Genomic DNA, 20,117 nt, shown 5'->3' on the forward strand with positions numbered 1-20,117 from the left:
ACAATCTGCAAGACCAGCAGTAAACCTTGGTGACTTATTGACATATTTGGTGCAGTTCTTGAGCTATCAAACCTTCACTTTGTGCATGAAAATAATGTGATTTACTCCAACAAAAAAGCCTGATTCTCTGCTGCAGATTTTTAGCAGCAGTTGCACCGTTTGGCCGCTGGAGGTCTCTGTTTCTCTCTAGAACAACTGTTTGCAAAGATCGGAGTGAATCGAAGCAGCAGGGACTCCTCTACAGCTGGCTCACAGTTAAATGTGTGAACCGTGGACTATGCTCCTCCAGTTTCTCGTTACCTGTACTGCTGGAAGCATCTCAGATCCTTGGAGTCAGCTTTGTGGACTTTCATCTGTCAGTGGGTGAGTCTTTTGTCTTTCTGTCTTGAAAAACAGCTCAACAATTAAAGTCCAAAGCATAAGTGTGTTGAAATAAGATAAAGATTTAACAGTTGTGTAGTTTTCCAACTAATTCTTTGCACATTTGTACATAACCCAGTGATGTAAATCCAACTGCAGTTGTCATTTTTTAACACTTCAAAGTGGAAAAAGCTGTAAGTAGCTACTTACAGAAGTTTTGTTCCTTCCTATTAACTTAGATTGAGTTTAAGCTAAAACTGCCATGAATGTTCCAAATTTTTCTAAAAAGCTGCCTCTGTAGAAATGTTTATGCTTCACTTTCAGTAAATTATTCATTTCTAGTGACCAAATGCGCAGAATTGGTTTGTGTGAAAAATGTGAAAGTGATTATCAAGTTTGCGTTTTTTTTTTTCCTTCAGTAAACCTGTTTTAATAAATCATATGTAGCTTAACATCCATCTGCTGAGGCTGTGGAGAAACTGTTTGGAGCACATCTGGATGTAGAGCAGAACTTTTTTTAGGTTTTAGCTTGGCAGCCTGGTTTGTTCATGATATTTACAAAATGCCAGAAGACATTTCTGTTAAATGGCATCGACGCAGCAAAATCTCAAAGGTTCCAGGAGGTTAAAGGTGCTCGAGTTGACTGATTTGTTGACTCACATTTGGCCGTTACAACCCAGTCAGACAGCAGGCGAGTTTTGGGAGTGGAAAAGCGATTTAACTGTTGCCCAACAGGAGCAGATTCTGTGTTTGAAACCAGATGCTTGGCGCTGTAAAAGAGCAAATAATGCCCATACAGCTCTTAGGTCTGGACCTGGTCTGTCTTGTGGTTTAGGTGGGTTTTTCTTTCCCGCTAGGTCCATTAAACTTCGCTCTCAGAGTCGGATCAAACGCCTGATTCCTGCTGCTTCCACCTTGGTTGTCCAGGATGCAGAGAAATTGATGTGACCTGTGGAGCAGATTAACAGTTGCATCTTTCTGCTGCTGTTTGCTCTGATAACACACCCTCCACTTACATACTCATGCTGTGATCACATGAATGACTAACGCCTTCTCGGCTATCTTGCATCATCACCACTCTAATCTCTCTGAGGTTGGGTTTGGATTTAGAAATCTGCGTTGGAAGCTGTCTAGACATTAAAGTGGAAGCTTGTTTGTGTTGATAGATAATTGCTGGCTTCCAGGGGCACGCTGGGGATTAACATGTGTAGCCTTCTTTAGACCTCCAGGTGATGTTTCTTGTATTTGTTGTTGTTGATTCTCAAAGATTGCCTTGACAACTTTTAAAGGGGATTTTTAAAGGGCGCCATTAGTGTTGCGCTGCTGTCATTGCTAATGTCATCCTCTGGCTTCACCCACAGCAGCCAGCGAGCCAGTAAGATGCAGCTACAACTGTGCTGACCAGCAGCAGCTCAAAAAGTCACAACACTGGACAGCTGACGGGGTACGAGTGCAAAGCAGCTGCTTGATTCACACTCTGCTGGTTGTTTTTGAGGTTTCCAGTTCAAATGTAGGTTGCGGTCGAAGCTGCTGAAGCTCTCTGATGCTGTTTACAGCTGCAGCCTGGATGTGATGCTGGGTCGGTGGGTAAACCTGCTTCGGTGTGCGATGTGTGGACCTGCCTTCCCCCTGTGTGTGCTGCTCTGGATCGTAGGAACCATCTCTGCAACGAAAGGTATCCAAATGGTGGTTGTTGTTTTTTTTTTTTTTTTGTTAATGGACTGTAGATCCTTTTTATGAGATGATTGCAGGGATCTGGCAGCTATGTACATGCGTAAAAACCGTGGAGTTTAATCCCAAAGATGAGGTTTCTTTGGTTCTGAAAGTTTGAAAGTAGCCACTCACATTTACTGATGAGCTAAACTTACAAAAACCTGCAACTTTGCACTTCAAATCAACTACATTTCTCAGAGAAGTCTTGTTTTTTTTTTATGTATAACTGCACTTATCTGACAGCTCACCTATTTCAACTATATTGGATTTTGTGTGTAAACTTTCTCTGATTTGATAGCGTAAGGTAAAGTAATTCAATATTTTGTTTAAACGGGAAAGATTACAGGACACGTGTGCATATCAGAATGGTTTTTACCTTTATTTCTGCTCAAATAAATCTTAGTAGCTCCTCTTTGACTTGCTACAAATACAATGAAGAACCAGATTTTTTTCATTGCGACATTATGGTGCGATCAGAAGGTTCTGGGACTGTAGGTGGTTCACGTCACATGTGTGCAACATGTGTGAGCAGCGTCTGTCAGGAATTAGTGGACCGAGCGACACAGTATTATCAACATGAGGGCTTGTGGACAGATGTTGGGGATCAACATCTGGTGACCAGAGGTGGGTCTGCAGCTACCATCAAGAGAAGAAACAGCAGTTTTTGAGGAGACCAGTGGTTGTCAACATCGGACAAGGTGCTTCAGGTTGCTTTCAACATTCACTGGGAATTCCTCTCCCAGAGTCGGAATGTCAAGGCAGAGTTCTCCTTTAGTGTTCTGAGGAAGAAGATTTGACGCAAGTCTTTTTTGACATCATCAACACAATATTCACTCTCCACCAGCCTTGCTCATCAGGTTTGACTGCTTGTGGTTTATTCCTCTTCCCCAAAATGACATTAATTTTGTAGCAGTCACAAGCATTGCAGACAAGCTGGGATGCCTGTATCGCTGCATAACGAGGGTACTTCCACTGGGATGACGACTGAATTAAAATGAAAAACAGGTTTTGATTTGTAAAGGTACAGTCTCTGAACTTTCTGATCGCACCTTCTAAGTGGTATGTTGACTCATGGGGTTTAAATACTTCTTTTTGCTCTGCATTTTTGGACTTTATGTATCCACTCTGATGTTTAACATAAGTCTTCAGTGACTGACTGTAGCTGCCTTGTTGCTTGTGTTTTACGTCAGGTCAGGTCGTAGCTCCTGCCAGTCTGACAGCAGAGGCGGGGCGTCCGCTAACCCTCAGCTGCAACTTCACCACAGCGGCAGGCGACTCCATCCGGCAGGTGCGCTGGCTCAACAGGGACTCCAAGGTCCTGCTGGCGTACGAGCCCAGCAAGCCGGTCCGCGTCAGCCACCAAGAGCCCAACGTGCAGCTCACCGCCTCGCACAACGACGCCAGCTACATCACCATCAACAGGCTGCGGCCAGATGACGGCGGCTGCTACCGCTGCATCTTTGACGTTTACCCCAGAGGGCCGCAAGAAGGCTCCACATGCATCAGCGTCACCGGTGAGCATTTAGCAGGGCTTTCTGTGCATTCCTTCCTTCAACCTTCGCAATTCCAAGCAGTTTTTGGGCACTTCTTTGCTCCTGTGGTTCATTTTTCACTGCAATGTACAAGACTATGGAAACAGAACACTCATGAAAAAGGAGAGAATTCAGATGTATTCTGTGCAGAATGACAAAGTTATGCAGCCTTAAATTGTAAAAAGTTAAAATTCTTTAAATATTGGCTTTACAAGCATTAAAAAAAACCTTGCATCAAGACGTAAAGCATTTTGCCAAGGTTCCACAGATGTTAACACAGTAAAAGCAATGGTGTCTGTACATATTTTACTGCTTTTTTTTTTTTTAAACTTACAACTTCTACAAGGACAGAATTTTTCAAGATGCTCTGCATATCAGCTCTAGATAGTGTTGAATGTACTGTTTTTGAGCCATGCTTTATTTCCTCTTAATCCCCTTCATTTTTTTTCCATACTTACTTTCTATGTGATCTGTTTTAGACGCAGCCAAAAATCCTGAATTTTTGTGATGTGACTGTTGGTCTCAGCTGAGGGACTTGTGGGTTTTAATAGTCTTACTCTGATAAATGATGGAGATTTCTAGTTCAAAGGGCTCATAGTTCCCTGCTTCTCTTTTCTTAAATAGAAAATTTGCATTTTCAGTGCTGCGTTTCCACCTGACATTTCAACTTTTGTCCTTTTTTTCATCATGACTTGTGCAGCTGTGTTTATTTGTAGTCACATTCAAGTCGTTTTGGCGCATTCTTCAAATTAAAGTCACATACAGTGTTTGTTTTACTCACAGCTTCCCAAAGGACCCTAAAATAGAGAGTAGCAGAGTAAGAACTCCCAGATCAGCAGGAGAGAGAAACCCGCCCACCCTGTTAGCTTCACTGCTTCCTGTGGTTACTGTAGAATGTGCACACACATTTGTTATAACTGCCAGCCTCCTTTATCTTACCCCTGAACCTGCATTTTGTCAGCAGAAAACCACCAAGATCTAACCACACAATCACCTTCTTTCTACCAGGAAAAGTGCACCTGGAGGGCAATAAGACTGCTGTCAGCGGGAAGCCCACCACCCTGTCCTGCTGGTACAGCCTCCCCGACAGGGTTCGCCAGGTGCTGTGGAGGAAGACGGCCGAGCAAGGCGACACCACCACCGTGGCCTCGTACGCCAAACACGGCCACCGCGACACAAGGGAGCAGTTCAAGGGTCGAGTTAGCCTGAGCCGAACCCTCGGAGACACCCAGCTGACCATCCAGCCGGTCCGGACCGAGGACGAGGCCTGCTACACCTGCGAGTTCCACACCTACCCGGATGGCACCAGGAGCGCCACCGCCTGCCTCTCTGTTTTTGGTGAGATGTCTTTTTCCCTTTGTCGTCCTTTACATGTGAACTAGAAACTGACTGGAGGAATTACTGTAAGCTAGAACCCTGTTTTGAAAACCACTCTGGGGTTTTTTAAGCAGTATGTGGAGCCCATTTGAAGTAGCAACCTGCAGGATGTCGACCCCGGTGAATTTAAAAAAATGTCTCCCTGTGTAAAGCTTGAACATTTATAGCAGTTCAAAAATCACAACTCAAATGTGACGTCACAAAGAGTTTAACAGGAAGCGTTTAACAGACAAAGATGAGAAGAAAGTACAACTGCCTTGTTAAAGTTTCATAACATTAGCTAACATTCCATCCCAGGACAATACAGTTTGCTGGCACATATCAGGACCAGTATTTGAACTATGATACTGGAGTATTGACACTTACTGATGCACAAGGGTCAGCTGGCACCAGTTGTGTAGGATGGATCAAACTAATTTTTAAGTTTGCAAACATAAAAGAAGGTTTACTTTTTTGCCAAGCTGAATCTCTGGCACATCCATTCATTCCTCCTGCTGTTGTCTGTCCCTGATGCAGGAGCTGAAGCGATGGTGAGCACCAAAGAAAATGTAAAAGCTGTCAGTCTCATGTGACTCTAACTTCAGAGCAAAGACATGGGGATCGTAATCTTTCTGTCCAAAATGAGCCCTAAATACGACCAAATTTTGCTTTCCTGAAACAGCATTGATGATTGTTTGACTTTCAGTGCTCGGTGTCCTGACAGAGGGATGCTAACAAAGTAATTCGCCATGATGAAAACGTGTAAAAAGCAGAGTGGTTTGTCTTAAGACCACCTTTCTTTTTTTTTGCCCTTATGTCTCATAAAACATTTCAACTCAATCATTCACTTTTTACCCTTAAATTTTCAAAAAATGTCACGTATGAATTTTGTAAAAACATCAACTGGCAAGTTACTTTTTAACTAGCTTGGAAAATCCAAAGTGAATCTCCATGTAAGCTCCATGTTAGGAGATACAGGAGAATCAGTTTGGCATTGGGCGAATTGAATCGCGTTTCCCTCCCGGGAAAGTTTGGTACGACCAATCATAGCACGGGAGGCGGGAGTTAATGCTGTGTCATCTTCAGCGCCTGGATTACCCATAAAACACCTACGCACCTCCCGTAACCAACACAAACATTAACAAAGTTATTCCTAACACTGCTAATCGTTCGGAAGGAGTCTTTTGTTGCATAGCCTTTTCAAAAATAAGTGTTGTACTTGAGAGTACCCCATGTATTGCGCAGATTTTTATGACAAAAACGGCAGTAATCATTCACCGCGACGCTTTCTCGGCTGCATGCTATTGTTGTTTGGACTACATGGACTTCAAGGTCGATTTGTTTGTGCGTCATATCCGTGTTACGCTGATTGGTTCTTTCTCGTTCAAGCTGCATTCGTTAGCCCCTCCTTTTTGAAATCGTCTCCTATCATCACAGTGCCAGACTGCCTTTATTTGTATTTATATTAATACATGAATAAAGTCAGTCTGGATTTTCCAGGCAACTTTTTAACACCTTCAGAAAAATTTCTGATCAATCTGATCTGTCTGTTCGAAGATGGAATATAAATCATGTAATTGACCACAAAATGAATGCTTGGTTTAGTTTCTGGGGTCCCAATTTGCTATATTTTTGGTCAAAATCAGGATTTTTACTCCTGTTTTTATTACTGTTACTACCATAGATTTGTAGTCTCTAAATGTTTGAGGGTCCGTTTCACACTTCCTGGCTTATTTTCAAAAGATCTTGACATATACTGTACTCTAGATATACTCTAAGCTGAGAGGAAATGTGTGTTACTGTGAGTGCATGTGCCCCAAATAGAGCTCAGGAAAGGGAAGCGCAGTGTATAAACAAACCACAGTGGGCCTGAGGTGAGCGGAGTGGCTCATTAAACTACTGTTTTGGAGACGGTGCTTCATGTCCCCCGACAACACTTAACCTCGTCCTCTTGGTTCCCGTCGCTGCACCAGAGAGGTGCAAAGTGAGAGTAAGCACTCTCAGACTTTCAGAAGCCGTAGGCAAACGTTCCAGGACTGTGAGTGACTGTTGATCTTCCCCTGTGTGTGGTTTTTTGCAGTGATAATGAGGGAGGGGTTTCACTGAGGGGGAAAGGGGTGATTAATTTGGGATGGAGCCCAGGGGATGACTGGTTCACTGTTTCCCCAGACACAAGGCCTCAGTGTGGGTTTATGTCCTTCTTGCTCTGCTAAACAGGCTTTGCTTTTGTCCAAACTGACGGAACCAAAGATCCAGACACACACATAAACACACACAGTTGGTAAAAGCTGCTCTGCCTCTGTTGTCTGTCTGGCTTTTGTTTCCAGGCCGGTCTGTCGGACTTGTCACCATGTCCTCAGGGCACAGAGATAGACAGGCGATGTGCTTTAGACACGGAGGTCTGTTGTGTGTATTAGGCAAACAAACAAAAGCAACACAAGTAGCCGCTAATCCCAACCTTCCTCTCCCCAGTTTTACCCAAACCAGAGGTGAGCCAGGTCACCTCACCTGCTGGACTCACCGAGGCCAACTGCACCGCCCAGTCCAGACCTGCAGCAGAGATCACGTGGAACGTCGGCGGGGAAAACAAAACGCTTGGACCGCCCATTTTGTCGACCTACGATCAGGGCGACGGCACGACGATAGTGACGAGCACACTGTTCTTCCAACCGGGGATGCTCAGTGACCTTAACGTTAAGTGCATTGTGCACCACCAGGGTTTGGACAAACCTGTGACACTGTCGCTCAACACAAATGGTGAGGGGCTCGTAAATTATGTTGAGTTTTTATGAAAGATGAGATATTTGTGAATATGTACATATCAAACTTGCACTTTTATTCGTGTGCTCACATAATTGCACAAAGATTTTCTAATCATCAGTTAGCCTTTCAGCACCATTAGCTAACACAATGTAGCATTAGAACAGAGGGGTGGTTGCTGGAAATGGGCCTCCTCCAACTAGAATAGTCATTCACCACATCAACACCGTCTGTAGACTGTTTCTGATTAATTCATCGTCAATGAACAAAACTGCTTTTCTTTCAAAAATAAGGACATTTCTAAGTGACCCTAGACTTTTGAACGGTACTTTACATACTATTAATATACATACAGTCCACAACAGAAGTAATTACGAAATCACTTCAGTGTACAGTGATTTCAAGTTGCATCATCTCTCAATAATTGCATTATTTCTAAGTTGAAGAAAAGGCTATTTTTTTTTTTTGAGCATTCAAAAACATACTTTAGAAAGACTATATTGAAAATACAGGCACCATAGTCAAAAGTCAATGCAACTAAAGTCGACACATCTTGATCAGTGATACACAACTTAAAAAAAAAAAGTCATCATTGAACAGAATTCAAAACGGGTGTGATTTTCAATCAGCCTATTCACGAGAACACAGTTCTAAAATTACTTATGAATACCAGAACCTTCTCAGCTTTATATATGGGCTGATTTTTATCTGGATGTCTGCATCATGACTCCACATGGAAATGAATTACAAAGAACTGAAAAATCTGAATGTGAGACTTCACAAAGATGGGAAAGGATGCAAGATGACCAGAGTAAAACAGAGTTACAACAGGAGGTACAGAACATGTCATACTACCACTAATCAGAGCTACGGTGGTCATCCTTTTTAAATGATGCCATGGACAGTCCACCCATTGCACAATCTAGCTCTGAAACAAACGGGCCAGTGCTCCAGACTTGGCACAAGTTACCGAATGGAAATCAGAGTTTCTGTGACAGCGCAGACAATGAGAGAGATATTACATAACATGAACCTCTATGGATGATGTCCAAGAAAAGCACCCTTGCTTTGCGCCACGCCACAAAACTGCAAAAAAAACTTCTATGAATGCATGAAAAGAAGCCCGACGAACACTGGAGAACATTCTTTGGTCAGAGATGAATTTGCTCGGCTGAGATGGAGTCCAAGCTGTTTGGTGTAAACCTGACCAGGATGACCACAGTGAGTGTGTAGTCCTGACAGCGAAGCACAGAGGTATGACTGTGATGATTTGGGGCTACGTGAATGTAAACAGTGGACATTAATAGATGCACCATGAATGTCTGTGGATGCATGAAAACACTGGCTGACAGTTGAGCTTTACAGAGAAGGAATATTACATGACAATGTTACGGAAAATCGAGGAAAAATTAGATCTCAGAAATGAAAGATGGAATGACTTTTGTTGCATTGCATAAACATGTTAGTTTTCATGTTACATACAAGCAAATACTACTGTTCAACTTAGAAATGATGCAGTTACTGTGAGGTGATCCAACTTTACATCATTGGACATTTGTTTAGCATCGCACACATCTGTTGTAAACTCTACCATGTAAAAGTACTTCTCAATGTGTGGTTTAAAACCAATTATACTCCCGATCCTTATGCTGAGATGCAGCAGAACAGATGCGTTTGTTTCGACACGTGTGCATTTCTATTTCCATCGCGGGTAATTATGGCTGCTTTGATGGGGTCCTGAATCCTGTAATGTCACTGCGTACGGGAAGGATTATTTTTTTGAATAAGTGAACCGTTGCTGTCACATCAGCTAGCATGTTTAGTCCAGATGTCATGTTTTTCAATGTAAACCGTGCTTCGGGGGTAATTTGTGTGTTTTTGTGCCGCAGTGGGTCCAGCTATGGTCATCCTGCTGTCGGTGTGTGGCGTAGCAGCCGTCCTCCTCCTCTGCCTCTGTGTGTGTCTCTGCAAGTGCTTCATCTGTACCGACGGTGAGTGTCAAACCTGCAGGTTCACGTCCAGAAAAGCCTCACATTTACCCCACTTTAATAACTGAACCCTCCTGTTGTCCTCATTTACAGGCACAAAAAAATATTGTTTCCTTGTCTGGAAAAAAATCCAAAACTTCAGCAAAAAAAAAATCCCAAATTTCTGGAAAAAAAATTCTTTTAAAAAATCCCCCAAATTTGGCAAGAAAACTCTTGTAAATATTTTGAAAAATGAGTAAAAATCTTTCAAAAAAAACCCTAAAAATATTTAAAGTGATTCCATATATATATATCAATGTAACAAATTTCGCTGAAAATGTGGACATCAAAAGTTTTACTGTGAAAATATATTTATTTTTCAAATTTTAAACCGGGTCAATTTTGACCCGCAGGACGACACGAGGGTTAAACACTCTCAGAACTGTTAAAATGCAGCAGCAGGGCACAGCGCCGACTGATCTTTGGTGTTTTTCCGAAAGCATTTTAGGAAGTGCATATGAGCAAATTAACGCATGTCATCAAAAATACTATATTGCAGTTATGACGGGATCTGAAAGTGTAGTTTCCCCTTCATGTTCGCCAGTTTCAGTCCTCGTAGCTCAGGAAAACGTGGGTGAAGAACACTGAGCAATTCCTTCGAAGATCAGCAGTAGACTATTCTGGGAAGCTCTAAGGAGGGACTGCGTAACTATATGTTAAAGAAACGACTCCAGAAATGAGCGGTGACATTTAAAAGACAGCCCTGTGCAGTTTAAAATTTGCTCTTGGCATTTATCTATGGCGGGATCATGGGAGAAAAACACTGCGCTAATATGCAGTGCTGTGTTTATCTTGTGGCCTGCTGTGGTGGCCAAGAGTTGAGTGCCTCTTGTCATTGTTGTCAGCGTGATGAAGTGTTCACATTTCTTCTGGTTGCATAAACAGAAAACATCCTGAGATTTTATGGGCCTTAGCACACCAAGCCGACCTCCAAGAACTACAGCAGCACAGCCAGCTTTTGTCTGATAAAACTTGTTTACTGTTAAGTCCTTTCGAAAGCTGCTATTATTATTTATTTTTAAACTAGCAACAAATCACACGACTGCTTGTGTATTTAAGAGCTTGGTTGTTGCGACAAATCCAAAAAAATCACTGTGCAGTTCCCGCCAGCACTCCTCAGCTACTTATCATCTTTTAGGTCAGTGTTTTGGGTTTTCTACCCTGCAACATCAGTGTTTTGGTTCACTTATATCAGCCAGAAATAACTCTAAAAACTGTACGCTCCCATCAAACAGAGGAAAAAGTTATCAGCTACTTAACGTAGCACATCTAGCAACTAATGAGCCACATTAAGAGTTAGTGGACCGAGCTGAAACAGCTTTGCAGCATGCATCTCTTTAGATGAAAAGAATAGGGCAGAAGAGAAGAGAAATATGTCATAAAATGTGTTGTACATTAGCTGCAGTAGCTATTTACTGAGATGGAAACCTGCAGCTGTGAATATAATACTTGCGTTTAGTAGACAAACATGACTCCAAATAAAGGGAAATGTTGCTGTTAGCTCCTGGATGTAGCTGTTCCTTACGATGTTCTATGTGCTTCAATTTAAGAGATAATGGTGATACCACCACCATGCAGCCAAATAAAAACTAAAGCCAGACTGCCAAACAATGACAGCTATCTGATCTATTGTGGAAAGATAATGAGGTGCAGTCAGACCATTCTACACAGTGCTGTCTCTGTTAGAGAATGGTCCGGCTGTCCGAGGTGCCTATACAACCAAAAGAGCTTTCAAAAACTATAAAACAAAAAAATCTACTTTAACATCTTCACAGTTGAAAAATACAGTAAATGTGAGAAGTTCGTGTGTTTCAACTGTTGATTAAATGTCTCTGTGACCAGAAAGCACACCCAAAAGGTCAACTCGCAGCTATTTTCCACACTGAGGTGTCATCGACACTCCTCCGGCTCCTGTTAACACCTCTACCCACAGTCCTCTCTGGGTGTCATGGAAACAGTGTGGTGCCAGCGTAATAGGGCGTGTGGACCGCTGCCCATTTCCCGTTTATCATAAATTTTCCCCACGCCAAGGAGAAACGGGGAGCAACAACCTTGCAGTGCCACAAGCCTTGGCTAAATGTGATGTTCCTTCTGGCCAAAACAAGTCGCAAAGGAAGGAAAACAAAAGCAGGAGCTGATATGTCGAGGTCAGGATGGTCACACGGCTGCTCTCGATTGAGCAATGGACATTTTTGCTTTAATAGTGGTTTTTGCGCCACGCGAACAAACAAAAGAACCCTTACAGTGCAAAAAAAAGAACATTTGAAATTTTTTTTACTGTTTTTTTCCCAGTGTCATGAAATTAAAGATAACTACTAAGAAGATCACAGAAGAAAGCATTAAGTTACTTGCTGACCTCCAAAACTGTACCTAAAGTCAACATCAGGAACCTAGACTATAATAACTGGTCGTTTGTTTGTTTGGTTGTAAACTTACACTATCATTACTGTATTTACATCAATAATTGGTGTTATTTGCTGGAAAAATTATGAATATTAAGAATTAAAATAGTTTGCCTCCTACCAATCTTCCCTGTTTTATTGAGTTACAGGTGATATGTTGCAAAAAAAGTCCTAATTTTCATGTTTATTGTGGGGAAAAAAATCGACCAAAACTGTAACGTCCACATCAACTATCTATATTTTTGAAAATGATTTGTTCTTTTACAAAGTTTTGACTGTAAAGTTCAACTAATTTGCTGTATTTGAATCATCAAAAAAATATTATTTTCCAGATATTTATTTGGAAGAAACCTGTTTTTGTGTATTAAGGGTATAATTGTAAGTCATTTTTCAGTGTTTGTTTCACAGATTTTCCATGTTTTGCTGGGTTACAGATGACATTTAGTAAAATCGCCAAATTAATTTACATGTTGACTTTACAAAAACAAAACAGGCTTCAATTGTCCATAGTGTTCACATCAAAAATCTGTAATTTTACAAATCCTAATTTGTTCTTTTACGTGTGATCGTAAAATTACACTTTCCTACTGTATTTAATTAGCTAAAATCTATAGATATTTGCGTTTATTTTCACTTTTTTAAATTATTTTTAGCATTCCACATTTTTTTCCTGACACGCCTGCTGCCGGATTTTATTTTTATAAAACATTAAATAGAAAAGTGAATCAGACGCTCTAGTGATTAAAGTGTTCCCTTTTTCCTTCAACTCCCCCTTGTCTTTGCTTTTCAGCGCAGTAAGAAAACGGCAGCACGTGTTCACATTTTCCTGATTCCTTGAAGATGGAAGCTCACTAAAACTTTGTCCTTTTCATTACTTCATCATGTCGAGTTCCAGAACCAACTTTGACCCACATGCTGTCGATTTAAGCTGATTTGTGTGTTTGGTTGGGTGTCAACACCGTTGGTATGTGATTGATTGTGTGAGATGTTGCATAGATTGCAGCAGGGTCACTGCAAAAATAGATTTTTCTCCAGAAATAGCTTCCTCAAGACTTTCCCCGTTGCATGAAAAAGCCAGAGCTTTCCATCTCTGCGGATCCTGAGCAGAATAACAAGTGGCTGTGCTGATTGTCTTGAGTTAGCAGCTAGAAGAAAAGACCCTCTTTCTCCGTCTAATCCCTTCGAATGAAAATGAAACAGACAGACATTAGGGGGCTGGATGAGGGGGCAGCGACCAGCCCGAAGCTGAAATCCTGCCCAGTTGATAACAACGTTGCCTCTCACACTCAGCTGTACAGACACACGCATACTGTATTTCCAAGTGTTGGATGAAACACAGGCGTTTACTGTGATGGGACTCAGATTGTAGTTCAGCTTTGACACAGTGTCTACATGTCCTTATTTGGTGCTGATCTCTTCAAACCCTTTTTAACACAAGCTTCACAGACATAATTCTATGAATAATGTAAGACAGTGATGTACAGGACATGAGTTAGCAGCTGGCAGTGATACATGAGGACAAAAGTTCAGCTTAGTTCAAGGATCAGTTCAGCCAACTGACGAAAACAAAAAACTGGACCTCTATTTTCTTGACAATTCAGTATCAGCAACTACCAGAGTTACATTCTGAGACAAAAACAGGTTCTTAAACATTCAGAAGGGCAGCTAATCTTCAGCAGGACTCTGCAGGATGTAACCCATAACTTAACCCTCTGAACTTCAAGCAGTTTGTTGCTACTGTCACATTTTTACTCCGCCGAGGAGGTGGAGGCTCGGCGGAGTTATGTGACAATCAGGGTCTGTCTGTCTGTCTGTTCGCAACATTACTCAAAAACTGATTCATGAATTTCGATGAAATTTTCAGGGAAGGTCAGAAATGACGTACGGACTTGGTGAGTAGATTTTGGCAGTGATGCGGCTTATAGTCTGAATCCATGGATTTGTTAAAGATTTCTGTGGCATGGCATCACTGTAGCTATGACTACAAGTGAACACTACGTTTTCTTGTTACTCACTGTGAGCTTTTTTTTTTTTTTTTTAAAAACTGCAATAAATCCTGTACCACTATGGAAATGGCACAACTGTGACTTCCAGTAGAGGGAACTCAAAAATGTATTTTGTGCAATATAATAAAGTTAGAATGCCATAAATTTCAAAAACTATTGACTTTCTATAAACACAACCTACAGTTCAACCCAGTACAGCAAAAAGTCACTACATTTTTGTCAGGTGACTTTTTTTCTTTTATCACCGCTGGATCATGAATTGTTTTTCTGTTGTACTAAGAAGTGCAGAATTTTTTTTCCTTTATTTTTTTTAATGGAATCTGGATAAAGCACACACTTTATTTTTGGGTTTTTCTTTAATGAGACATGTGGAATAAATACCATGAATTGAAAGTATCTTTAGTGTACACGAGACCAGATAAATCCGGTAAATAACAGAGATAAACCAGCTAAAAGTTAGATGGCACTTTGACTTTTCCATTGCATTGATCTGGTTTAATGGAGGAAAAGTTTTCTAAAGTAGGGACTCGCATGCTCAATCATGCATGGACTTACTGCCTAAACATAGAACAGAGAAGCTTAGATTTCAACACCCATAGTAAAAGTATGACTTTGGTCCCTGCATATAATTGTTTGATGAAATAAATCTTGCTATGTTGCACCTTCAGTGAAATAAACCAATGTCTATTATCATCAGTTTTTGACCAAAATGCTGAGAGAAAAACTATTGCAGTGCTTTTAGTGTAATTTTGCACTAAACTAGTAGCTCAAATGCTTTAACAGTGAGGCTTCAAATCCAAAACTATCTCTGATTTAGACACCACCAGAGAGAAAATTGTTGCTTTCTGCATGGGTTTGTAAACACTGAATTTTCCTTAGTATTTACTTGGCCTCAAAAAAAAACTCTCCATGCTTCCTCGCTGATTTAGTGGCAGAGCTGGAAATCCTCTAGTGTGCTGCAGCAGGCTCTGTGTTGACAAATTCTGAGACGTTGAGCTACAGAGAAACCCGCTGTGGACACAATAAAGAGTTGTGATGTCTGCGGCTGGAGTGAAACCCTGAAGCGACCACAAATAGGCCCCCGTGGTTCCCTCCTGAATCAGAGGGCCTAATTCAGCTCCTGCCTGCTGTGGTCCCATCTGGGAAGAAGGGTCAAGGCCTGAGGTTCTTCCAGGAAAGTGCTGCTGGTCTATTTGCGGCGGTGCTTCCATGACTTTTGGCGTGGCCGGGCGGAGACGTATGAACTCAAAGGTGTGGCGGTCACAGTGAGCCGATCGCAGATAAGATTTATTTTTTTATTCATGAAAGCAAGAGGTACCTTTTCAATCTGCGGCACTGCAGGAAGCAACGGGCAGGAACCACATCCGGTCCGGCACACAAACACGCCTGAATCACCGCAGAACTGACAGCTCCTAGGAGAATAGAGGGAGGAAAAGGGAACAAACGCAACTTCCCAATATGACAGAGGTGACACCTGCTGGTCACTACGCTGCAAAAAGTGACTGTCTTTACCGTGAAGCTCATCAGCCTCTGCAGTGTCGATTTTCCAGGACGTCAAACAGCAGAGTTAACTTGTCACTCTGGCCCTAATTGGCTTTTTCGTCGATTCAGCTTCAGTACTATTGACTTTCCAAGTGAGCCACCTCTAAATGACTCGCATTGCTGCCACATGTACGCTGAGGTGTGGCCGGCACTTAATTATGGCTCTGGAATTCCTGCAATGTTTCATTATTTTGCGTATGTGGTCTCTTTGGATGTGAGTGGGCGTTTTGGGGATCTGTATGAAGTATGTGTGAGACGTGTAGGTGCTTGTTGTGTTTATTTCTTGCATTCCTGTGTGGGATATATATCGAGTAACTACGACGTCAGTGCATAATGTAGCATTGAGAAACTCTAACTCTTCACTGGCTGCTACTGCAGAGAAGCTATACACTAACATCTAACTCAATTCTTGAGTAAAAGTGGGTGATTTGTACTTGAAGTTGTAGCAGTTGTAACATGGAGCCAGTTCAAAAAGTTTGCTACCATTGTCTTGATTAAAAAAAGGACCGTAAAAGAACAAACAGTGCAGTATTGCTATCAAACTGACTGCTGTATTTGTCGGCTAGAGTACTATTGTGCAGCACTTTTCTCAAAAGTGAAATGATTCAAGTGTTACTTGATTACCATGAAATTTTGTGCATCACACTTTGTCCTATCATGACTTTTCCTGGAGTTTCACTATCAGGTCAAACCTCTCGTGCATTGTGTGTCCTGCTATTTGGTTAATGTTAGCGTGCTAGCATGCTAAACAAAGATATTAAACATGGTAAACAAGCCTGAAAATATCAGTATGGTAGCTTTCTGATATTAGCATTAAGCTAACAAAGTCAGTGGCTTGGTTGGAATGTCACTTTGAATGAGCAGTAACAGCCTTTAAAGGTGCAATTTGTCAGATATTCAGCATAAAAAATTGCTTTGATATAACTACAAACGGCTATTTAGGATGCAAGTTATAGAGCAATAATTTTGTCCATAGCAGACATATCATTCTTCTGCTGTGTAAGTTTCCATATGAACTTTGTTTTTATTTTGACAGCCATTTCAGACATGAACGCTTCAAAGTGTCTGTCAGTGCATGTGAGTCCCTCCCATTGAAACTGGTCACCCTTGTTAAAGCGACAGTGCAGTCCAGTGTTCCTTATGTGGCCTAAAAATTCAATAACAAAGTATTTTCTGTGTTATTTACTGAATTTATGTGCATTTGTTTCATTGTGGAAATGTGAATTAAACTTCATTATGGACTAAAAGGAAAAATTAAATGCCGATTTCTGTTGGTAAAAGTTTTCATTGTCGGACTAGTCTACATATTACAGATAATCTCAGGAATGCCATAAAGAGACATACAGACTGCTAAGGAAGGATGATGTGATTAATCCAACATGAGAGAGGAAATGTTGTGGAAAGTTTCTGTTGGCTTTGGCACAAAAGTGGCAGGCTGACCAGCTGACTGTGTTTCCCTCTTTCTTTCTGTCCAGACTGATTTGGTGTCGGCTGCTTTGATGAAGGTCCAGTGGAGCTCAGAGCCTGACCTATCTGCTCAGCACCGTGGCCTCCAGCTCAGTGTGCAGAGGAAGGACTGAGTCAACGCTTCTGCTTCCACGAGCTGAGCAAAAACGAACACATTTTCTACAAAGCAAACACAAATAAAACCACATTATTTAATGCTAGATATTACACTAACTTTAGAGCAGCCACATTGATTGGAGTGGAGTTAGGTTTGTCTATCTTGTTGCACAGTGGAGGTCCAGTGTTGGGATAAAACAATGCTTTCTGCCCTGTACAGGTTCTAATAGCAAACTTTGATCGGTTCGCTGATCAGAACACTGTGATAAATTGTATATATGTTTTACATTTTTGGTTAATATTGGCTTCAGTAGAGTTAACTTAAAGATCCCATATAGTAAAAATGGATTTTCTGTGTTTTGTGTTTGTGATAAACTTAAATTAAAAGCTGTTACAATATGGAGAAATTCCCTTCTGCTATTCCTCAAGCCCCCTTCCAAAAAAAACTAAATGGCCTTCTAGCTTTAGAAGCTAGTAATAATTTTACTGAGCTGCTACGAGCCAACTGAGGAACCGATAGCTCCAATAACTCAAAGTTGCTGCTGCTTCCAGATGATTGATTCAGAATGAGCTGCTTCCTCATAGTCCTCCAGGTTTATTTACTTCCTCAAGGTGCTCATGCTAACTCTAAAATGTTTCAGCCTCGAGCAAAATGCACCAAATGTTCTGTTGTTGGCTGTAAGAGTGAACACAAGAGTATTTGTACACTCACAGCACCTAGGGAAGACACAGTGGAGAAATCTTACTATTAATGGCGATGTCACGACAGTCCTTAGGGCACTGTGCGGCTAATGTGGCTAACATTGCCATTAGTTTAAATGCATCCCCACAGGTCAGAGAAAGAAAGTCCTGGTCTCATGGACTGTGTCGTTTCTCTGCCTTCAACTGCTTTTCTCAGCACTGTCAATCATAGACGCAGAGAGAGTTTTCTTCCTGAAAGAGGCGTGGACAGCCGAAGCTTAGCTGAAGCAGCTTGTTGCAGAATGGAGCTAAAACCAGGAGTCATGGTGAAATGAACAGTCTTTGCAGCATTGTGAGCTTAAAATGGAAATACGAATTCTGGGGTAGTCATGTAATTTATTTCAGCAGCTGAAAAGCGGAACAATGTGAGACCTTTAAATTAAAAACTAAATTACTTATCAGCAGGGGACTGATTAGCTACCAGTCCAATACACACTTTTTATATTTTTCAAAGCTTTTTCTATTTGGTTTAAAACTAACGACAATAATCAAAGCTGCTTAGATGTCGTTAGATAATTTAACGTGCTAAAAGTCACCTAATCGTCATCTGGTTATTGTGCAGCTTCAGTTTGATCAGATTTAATTTATAGCAGCGCCTGGCAGCACTGCAGGCGTCTTCAGATTTTAACAAAAAAGCCTGCTCATTCTTAAAATTTGAAGCCAAACAAGGAACCAAAATAACCCAAACTGTTCTAGCTTTGGCTTCTCATTTCTGAGGAAATACATTTTGAGGACCTTCAAAGGGGGCTCAGAACTCAGTACCACATCAGTTGTTCTTTGACACCGCTTGATGGCTGTGGGACACCAACATGTCCGCCACAGAGGGTGTAGCGTCACCTGAACAGCGTCTGCTTGTGGTTGTCAAATAGAGAAGACAGATGATTAAAAGAGAATCCACTTTGAGTTACAGGAACATGAGCTCTGAGGCTAAAATCTGTAGTGAGTCACCCTGAAAAAGAGGTTTGAGTGGGAAAGAATGAAAGGTTTATTTATAGCTGCTGCAGCGGGACGGAGAAGGTGGTCGAGCGGTAACCTGCATGTGTTAACGCTGCCCCGACCGTTCCCGTGCAGATGAAGCTGCAGCTGTGAATCACTGTTTATATGTGCGTGAGACAGACTAAAGGTGTTCCTTTCTTTGTGACATTTTGTGTACGTACGTTTGCATTGCTGTACAGTATTCTCCAAACTGAACTGTAGGAAACACCAGTGTTACCTTTTCTTTGGGAAAGTATTAATATACGCCTCTTTGGGCTCTTGTACAGTGTTACTGTCGTTAATTTTTGTAGAAAAAGTCAAACATTCTAATAACGATTAACCTCAACATCTTATTTTAGAGTAAAGCCAGTTATCTGTATATATAAAGAGAAGGTTTAATTGTTAATAAATACAGTTGCTGAGGTTAAGAAACTAATCGGCTGTTTTATTTTTCTTTCTGTGCCAGCATTGTTTTTGAGCTGCATTTACTGTCTTCAGCATCTGTACAATTGTTTTTCTACCCTGGTGCTGAGGAGATAAATCAGAGTGGGTTAAAGAATGTCTGTTGTTGTTTACAGATTTCTCATTATTACTTTTTCTTACAAATTTGTGACCAACCTCTCCACACCAGCCTGGATTCTTTGCACATTGTTCCCTGGTGTTGTGTGTAGACTGTGGGTGGTATGATTGGTTCACCAGAAAGTTACACAATAGGAAACTCCTTTCCTCCGCAGCCCACTCCAGTGACTTCGCTTTTTCACTTCCAGACCTTCAGAGTGGATAACGGCGCGTTCGTGCCTATTTTTGAGCAACGATCTATATGACTAACCAACAGAAACGCTTAAAGCTTCAGATGAATGCACGTCCAGCCCCACTAATGTTGTTTCAGGTATTATTTAAGTGAGTCAGCTGTGAGTCAAGTTTCACGCTCACAGTGAGGTACACGTGACAGGATGAAGCCTACCTTTAAAAGCCACAATCACGGTTTCTTTTCTTTTCAACAGGAACTTGGTAGCACCCGAAAGTGTGCTAATTTACTGAAAATGTTATCCTGTAAATTTAAAATGTAATAGAATTCGCTCTAAATCAAAAATGCTAAATGAAAAGAGAGAAGCTTGGCCACAGTGAATGCATAGTCCT

At 41.4% G+C, this 20,117-nt stretch overlaps 1 protein-coding gene across 4 annotated transcripts; it reads left to right on the plus strand.

The window, feature by feature from the left end:
- The first annotated feature begins 222 nt into the window (after positions 1-222).
- On the plus strand, positions 223-19,413 carry LOC110971731 (OX-2 membrane glycoprotein-like). 4 transcript variants are annotated; one of them, XM_051943147.1, is made up of 9 exons: positions 241-363; positions 1,218-1,589; positions 1,722-1,804; positions 1,917-2,035; positions 3,264-3,587; positions 4,614-4,943; positions 7,434-7,718; positions 9,611-9,712; positions 17,174-19,413. In XM_051943147.1, exons 4-9 carry the CDS (start codon positions 1,933-1,935, stop codon positions 17,176-17,178), a joined length of 1,149 nt encoding a protein of 382 aa, XP_051799107.1. In that variant the 5' UTR covers positions 241-363; positions 1,218-1,589; positions 1,722-1,804; positions 1,917-1,932; the 3' UTR covers positions 17,179-19,413. The 4 variants fall into 4 exon arrangements, with proteins under 4 accessions (XP_022077826.1, XP_022077827.1, XP_051799106.1 ...); XM_022222134.2 differs by lacking the exon at positions 1,218-1,589 and having other exon boundaries at positions 223-363; XM_022222135.2 differs by lacking the exon at positions 1,218-1,589 and having other exon boundaries at positions 227-363; positions 1,725-1,804.
- Positions 19,414-20,117: the final 704 nt, after the last annotated feature.

Source organism: Acanthochromis polyacanthus, chromosome 22, assembly GCF_021347895.1.
Source record: "Acanthochromis polyacanthus isolate Apoly-LR-REF ecotype Palm Island chromosome 22, KAUST_Apoly_ChrSc, whole genome shotgun sequence".
In the NCBI taxonomy this organism is placed as follows: domain Eukaryota; kingdom Metazoa; phylum Chordata; class Actinopteri; family Pomacentridae; genus Acanthochromis; species Acanthochromis polyacanthus.

Coding starts and splice junctions, on each gene's coding strand:
- LOC110971731 (XM_051943146.1), top strand. CDS start 260: ATGTGTGAACCGTGGACTATGCTCCTCCAGTTTCTCGTTACCTGTACT. Junction 4,944..7,433: donor CGCCTGCCTCTCTGTTTTTG/GTGAGATGTCTT, acceptor TCCTCTCCCCAG/TTTTACCCAAACCAGAGGTG. Junction 7,719..9,610: donor ACTGTCGCTCAACACAAATG/GTGAGGGGCTCG, acceptor TTTGTGCCGCAG/TGGGTCCAGCTATGGTCATC.